General features: G+C 39.7%; 1 protein-coding gene across 1 annotated transcript; it reads left to right on the top strand.

Moving 5' to 3' along the window:
* The first annotated feature begins 4208 nt into the window (after window positions 1-4208).
* On the top strand, window positions 4209-6759 carry LOC131231721 (F-box/kelch-repeat protein SKIP11-like). The gene has a single exon (XM_058228022.1). It carries the CDS (start codon window positions 5099-5101, stop codon window positions 6407-6409), a length of 1311 nt encoding a protein of 436 aa, XP_058084005.1. The 5' UTR covers window positions 4209-5098; the 3' UTR covers window positions 6410-6759.
* The last annotated feature ends 618 nt before the right edge of the window (window positions 6760-7377 follow it).

Below are 7377 nucleotides of genomic sequence, written 5' to 3'. Positions count from 1 at the left end.
CCGGAACGCTGATAAGTCGTTCGAACCGACTCAACCATTGTCTCGGTTTAGCGAACCATGCCTCGGATTTGACGCATCCTTCGGCGACCCGAGGTATCAAGTCCGAGTCCCGAGGCATTAAGTCCGAGTCTTCGGACTTATATTTTTGCCCCCAACAAATACCATGAGTTGCCACTTAGTCACACAACATGGGCGTGTTCCAGTTCAACTAGGGAACGAGTCGATTATAGTTGCAAATTCCTTAATTTCAACCATGACCGATACACATCGTAGTTAGGATACACTGCTCTGTTTGATTTGTGGTCATTTTAAGGAAGCGTTTGGATCATAAGTTGCTTTAGATAAGCTACTTGTTCTTATTTTAGTTTCTACTTATTAAAAGATAAGTATGCTCGTCAAATAATATACTCATCAGCTTCTCCTCTCTTTGGTCTCTCTTAATGCCTCTCTTAGAGACTCTTATCTTGTTTGGCAAATAACATCCTCATTAGTTGCTCCTCTCTTTCATCTCTCTTAATGCCTCTCTTAGAGACTTCTCATCTTGTTTGACAAATAACATACTTATCAGCTTCTCTCTTTCATCTCTCTTAATGCCTCTCTTAGAGACTTATGAGAAGTTAAAAAGCAAAAAAAAAATTAAATGAAGTGATTATATATTTTTAAATAAAAAATTACTTATAATTAATCATAAATCAAATTTACTTATCAAGTCACTTATCTACTGCTATAAGTTGAAAAGGTAATTTATTTAGTGGTATCCAAACAGGCCCTAAGTGACCTCGATTTTTTACAAGATGCATTAGACAAATGATGATGACTGCTTAAAAGATCTTAGACTTTAAATAAACTACAAGAAAAAGGCTAAGAAAACACTCCATAAAAGAGTGGCGGTTCCGTCAGATAAATGAAATATATAGAAAAAGAAAGAAAAAGTGTAATCATCAATGTTTTTTCTTGCTTAATTTTTGATGGAAATCATGCATTCCTTATATAAATACTTTTCTCATTCTATATTTGTCATACACCTAACCCAAGATAAACCTTGTGAGATAAAGCAAAGATTTCCACCTACAAATAGAAAAATCCCACTTAAAATGAAATCTTTTGAAACCCATTCCTTAGTAGTACCTTGAAAATAATGATTAAGAATTCTCATATTTTTCCCATAAATTAATGCTTACCAACAGGCCTTAAATAATGATAGTGTTAAGATAACCTGACTTGAGAGTGTTTTCCTTTTGTTTTTCTGTTTTTATATCCCCACCCAAGGCAACGCCTATCATATAAACGGTGTGAAACATTGAATCAAGACCCAAGATCGAAGGAATAAATATAGTATTGATGTATTTATTGCACACTTGATAATAAAAAAGGAAAAAGAAAAGAAAAGAAAAGAAAAAAGGAAAAAAAGAAAGGTTCGCTCATACGGTGATATGGCCTGCAGTGGAATTGAGCTGCTTCGAAGGTTATATAAACTTTTCATCATATCTACCCAATCCCTTAGATGTGACGGAATGAAAACTCATGTGAGACCATAGTGACAAATCTTGTTTTCAGCAATTTCTCAATCTAAAAAGTTCTCCGGATATTATCAAAATTTAAGGTTTTCTTGAAATGTTACTGGGAAAATCTCGTAGAAAATAAATACATATTTTAAATTATAAAAAACTAAAATTTTAAAATATATATTTAGATAAATAGTTCCTTAATCCTTTTACTACATTTTTGTGATAATATCACAGTAATGTAACACTAGAAAGTGTTATATTATAAGACGTGTCGAAAATTTTAGAGTCTTAATGTAGTATCATTTTAAATTTATTAATTGTGATATTTTCAAAATATCAGCCATGTTTGGTTGTCATTATGCTATCTAATCCATTCATCCTATGTGCCCCACAGCAACATTAATCCCATACCAAAACCCAGGTGAACCACACCACTTCGATTTATAAGTCCTAGCGAATTATTTTAAATTGCTTCCTATGTTGTGGTCCATTTAGGTTTTTAACCGACCTTATTTTTTTCTTCCACGGTGACCATGACAGGGAAACATGGAATGGATCAGATTCTCAGATAATGTGGGCCTCACAACAACTGGGCACCCCCATAAAGTTACCATATGAGCCAACCTAAAATCAAAAGCGACGGTCCACACACACAAGCAAAAGTCCATCAAAATTTGAATGTGGACCTATTTTTATGGCTCTTTTGGGACTTAAAATTTTCTTATTTTTTACCGAAGTATATTTTTAGATAAATTTATTATAATTATTATATCAAATGTTATATACTTAGTTTGAGGTAATAAAACTGACATATGCAACAGGTGCATTTAAGTTCCAAGCATTCAAATGCAATTTTTACATTCCAACATATTCTAATTACAGGCGTCCAAACACAACTACATTTCATTTCATTTACATTTGATTTGAATTCCAGTTACAAGCATCGTGACGAGCCAAGCAATAAGTTGGGCCCACCAATTTGATACTTCGGATAGTTGACCAACCTACTTTTACTTTTATGTTATTTTAATTCTTAACCGTCCATTTTGTAAGATGTTGATCTGTAGTTAGGATCGTATGATTTACACTGATGGAGGACGGTCGAGATGAAATGATACTGCCTACGTGTACGACTACCACTCATGGTGCTAAACCGTGTGACGTCAAAGAGCAACGAATCATTTCTTTCCAGAAAGAATTGTGAGATATTGACTGACCATGCGATATTTTCCCGAGAAAATGGCACTCCGAGTAACAGAGCCGTGTGGAAAACGGAGTTCCTTTTCTTTCCGTGGTTCGATCACGACAAAAGCCTACTTGGATTCCCACGTCTTAAAACGCCGACGCTTGAAAAAATCATGAATGCAGTGGCCCCATCCACCGCACATATGTGGGTACATCTGAATCCAGACCGTCCATATAGTGGACCTTATCGTGGATGGTCCATGAATAAAAAATCACGTCAATTGGCCAATATGAAGCATCACTTCATTCCGTACTTTTCTATCACGAACCTGACCGTTAAATATTCTGCTATCTTCTTTCGTTTGAACCGAGAGACGGTGGCCGTACAATCCATTAGATCAATGGTATGGCGCCTACCACGTGTACGGTAGAGAGCGGCTCGACCATGATCCGGTCTTCGGACACTCCACCATATGCACTGTATCCTTAGCCGTGGGTTCATAAAAGTGACGCCCAGGTATAAGTGATCAAGACCGTTAATCTGATGGCCCCCAGCAAGGATGGGTGAATCCTGAAATTCTCCCACATTTGATCCCTTTTTTCCTCTCCGACCGTTGATCTGGTGGGCAACAATGGGAATGGAGGACTTACTACAGGAGCTTTGAGTGGCCACCGTGACGTATGGGTCTTATCCACACCGTCCATCCATTTTTTAGTATCATTTTAGGAGATGAACCCAAAACTGAGGCAGATCCAAGGCTCAAGTGGACCACACCATAGGAAGAAGCGGTGATAAAGATTCTCACCGTTGAAACTTTTCTAGGGTCATTTGCTATCCAACCTATTCATAAAATAGAGCTGGATGGATAGAAACCACAAATATCAGATCCATCCAAAACTTCTAGAGCCTTTTTCAACGGTAAGAGTTTAATCCTCACGGTGTAGTCCACATCTGTATTGAATCTGCCCCATTTTTGTACCTATATCCTAAAATGATATGAAAAAATGGATGGACAGTGTGGATAAGATCCATACATCACGGTACTGGAGAGGGGCGGGGGTAGGACGCAATCCACGTCCTGTGGTAAGTCCTCCATTCCCATTGATGGCCACCAGATCAACGGTGTGGATTACCGAGACATTGGCCGGTCCCCCGTGTACGAACTGAAGGCTCGAGTTAAAAGTTCATACACTCGCCTCGAGGATCATCTATAATTCCTCGCCATGAGGATCGTTTCCGCCCAATCAAGACGCTCGGTGGGGATTCAGTCTCCCGACCGCGCAGTCGAATCGACGACCGTCAGCGCCGCGTTGGTGGGGCCCACCACCCTCTCATTAGTGGAAGAAATTTTAATAAAGGGAGATAAAAGGCCGAGATAGCCCCAAACCTCCAGATTTCGGGCGTGATTTGCAGAGAGAATCGAAACACGACGAAAGCAGCGAAGAAAAAAACACAGAGAGAGGGAGAGAGAAGAAATCTGAAATTTCCAATTCAGTCTTCCCTTCTCAGCCAATCCGTAAGTTCTCATCTTCCTCTTCTTCCTCCGATCCCTTTCTTTTGCCCATTTCCGTCATTTCCCATCTCTTCTTCGTCTTCTTCTTCTTCTTCACTTTCTCTCAAAGGAAAATAATAAAAATAAAAGGAATTTCGAAATTTCGATGAATGCTAACGTCTTTGTCGACGGATTAGATTAATCGATCTTTTCATTTCGTATCTCAATGGAAAATAATAAAAAATAAAACGAATTTCGAAATTTCCATAAATGCTAACGTCTTTCTTAACGGATTAGACTAATCGATCTTTTCATTTCGTATCTGAAAACCCACGAATTTCTCTCGCTATAACGATATCTCTGTTTTTGTGCCTGGGAATTGCTATTTTCTTGGGTTTTCTGGTCGATTCTTTGACGGTTTTTGCTGGATTTTGGGCGTCTTTTTATTTTTTAATATGAGTCAAATATCTGAAGGAGGATTCGGTTCATGTTAGGTTGAAAGATCGCATTTTTATTCAAGTCGGGTCGTTTGTTTTCAGATTCGGATTGTGAGGAGGGTCGAAATATCGGAAAGATCTTTTCGTTTTTCAGGATTTTGATTTCTGTTTTTTTTTTTTCTCCTCTCTCTCTCTCTCTCTCTCTCTCTGTAGTCAACGATTTCGATGTAAGAAGACGGTTTCGGATCCCACTTGGTTAAAAGCTCGCATTTTTTCAATTTGGGTCGGTAAATTCAGCCAAATCGGAGGAGCCAAGGAGGATTCGGGTTTTGAATTTTGTGATTTTTGCGTGTTCAGTCATTGATTTCTAAAAAGAAAAAAATAAAAAATAAAATTTGTCTGTTTTGGAGTAGAAGTAAGATTTGGGTTCGGTTGGATTGGTAATTTAGTTACGATTTCGATCAAATCCAGAGACATGTTGGATGGTCGGTCCTGCTTGGTTTCAAGGGCATTGCCGAGCTCCTGCGAGCAAGAAAGTAAGTGGGTTTATATGAATTATCATCTGATTGAGGAGGTATCAAATGGAAAGCGCCATTTAGAAGAAGGAACTGAAGAAGAAATTAGAGAGAGGAAGTCCACAAGGCTTTCAAATTCGCACGTTAATGAGGAATTGAACATGGCCGAAGGTTTCTCCACACCCCCAGTTGATGATTCTAATAAGGAGGCATGTGGTGGGGACCAATCAGATTTGAATTCACTTATCCATCCACTCGGAAGGGACATAACGATCAACTGCCTCCTCCACTTGTCGAGGTCTGACTATGGCGCACTTGCCTCTCTGAACCGGAGCTTCAATTCTCTAGTCCGGAGTGGTGAGCTGTACAAGCTCCGACGGCAGGTGGGGATATGCGAACACTGGGTCTACTTCTCTTGCAACGTCTTGGAGTGGGAGGCGTTTGACCCAAACAGCCGACGGTGGATGCATTTGCCATCGATGCCTGCAAACGATTGCTTCATGTTCTCAGATAAGCAATCACAGGCTGTCGGCACTGAGCTTCTCGTTTTCGGAAAGGAAGTAACATCCCATGTTATATTGAGGTATAGCATTCTAACAAACTCGTGGTCTTCGGGCATGGTGATGAACACACCAAGATGCCTGTTTGGGTCTGCCAGCCTTGGAGAGATAGTGATTTTTGCAGGCGGAATTGATGCTCGAGGGACTGTGTTGAATTCTGTGGAGCTCTACAATTCAGAGACCGGAACTTGGGAAACACTGCCAAGCATGAACAAGCCAAGGAAGAACTGTTCAGCTGTTTTCTTGGACAAGAAGCTCTATATAATGGGCGGTCTTGGGAGCAATGTGGAGTCATATACATGTGGAGAAGAGTATAATTTGGAGACAAAGACTTGGCGGGTTATTCCTGATATGTACCCTGTGCCAACCGTAGCAACTGAGCCGCCTCCACTGCACACAGTCGTGAATAATGAGCTGTATGCAGCTGATCATGCAGAGAAGGAATTGAGGAAGTACAATAAGGAGAATAACACATGGGTCACTCTGGGGAGATTGCCTGAGAGAGTGTTTTCGATGAACGGTTGGGGACTAGCATTCAAGGGGTGTGGGGAACGTCTTATCATTGTTGGTGGGCCAAGGGGTTCTGGAGGAGGAACTGTGGAGCTCCATTCGTGGATCCCGGGAGATGGGCCCCCGGAGTGGGAGTTGCTCGCGATCGCAAGGAGGCCTTCAGGGAGTTTCGTCTATAACTGTGCTGTGATGGGCTGCTGATGTGTTGGAATTCAGTGGCACCATGTGGACCGGACAGTGCCTCATAGGAGGGATGTACAAGATTGGTTTGTTCAAGGTCATAGCATTCTTGCTGATGGGTAATCTCTGCCTATTTTTGAAATTTCGGATTTTACTCAAGATTCAATGGAATGTTTTTCTTCCAAAGAAGCCTAAAGGGCATTTTGTTTTCCTTTATTCTGTTTATTTTCTACCATTGATTTGCATTTTGTAGCAATTGTTACACTTTGCCTCTCTTATCTGTTTCAAATGAGAGCTTTCATAGATTGGGATATCATGCAGCATTGGAATAGCTTAATAATTCAAATACAAATCCATTGTCAAAAAGTACTGAGGAAGCGCATTTTTATTTTTAATTTTAATTTTATTTATTTATTTATTTATTTATTTTTATTTATTTATTTTGCATCACAGGAATACCCGTTGATTGAGTTTTTCTTGATCCTTGAAATTGAGCTTGCCATTGTCTTTGAGAAAAACATAGACCGTGTGAGGTTTTCTTCCGTTCTCAAACCATGGCTTGTGTGATGGTTATTATTTCCAATCAATGGTATATAATAGTTTGAAGAGCTTCTGTTAACTGAATGTGGTACTTCTGCACATTTAGACTTGCAGTTGGCTGTCTAAAATTCATTGCACTGGATATGGTTCTATTGCAGTTTTCTTTTATGGGTCTATCAGGCAAGAACTTTATATATTTGATACGTTAGTGGTAAGCTACTTGATTCCAAATCTTGCTTTTTCCGTGTTCTTTTAAATCCCGACAATTGAAGTTGTATGGTGCTGAATTGGAAGAAATGACACTTCTTTTTGAGCCAGGAATGTTACAGTTGGGGCTACCCATTGGTAGTCTAAGCAGTTCATCAATTGAGCCGCATCATGTGATGGGCCATGCCCTAGTAATGTTCCTAATGCAATTGGAGGAGCCAATTTTCTTTGATGGTTGTGGA

The sequence above is a fragment of the Magnolia sinica genome, chromosome 2, assembly GCF_029962835.1.
Source record: "Magnolia sinica isolate HGM2019 chromosome 2, MsV1, whole genome shotgun sequence".
NCBI classification, from domain to species: domain Eukaryota; kingdom Viridiplantae; phylum Streptophyta; class Magnoliopsida; order Magnoliales; family Magnoliaceae; genus Magnolia; species Magnolia sinica.
This window is presented reverse-complemented; position numbering and strand designations above follow the sequence as displayed.

Coding starts and splice junctions, on each gene's coding strand:
- LOC131231721 (XM_058228022.1), top strand. CDS start 5,099: ATGTTGGATGGTCGGTCCTGCTTGGTTTCAAGGGCATTGCCGAGCTCC.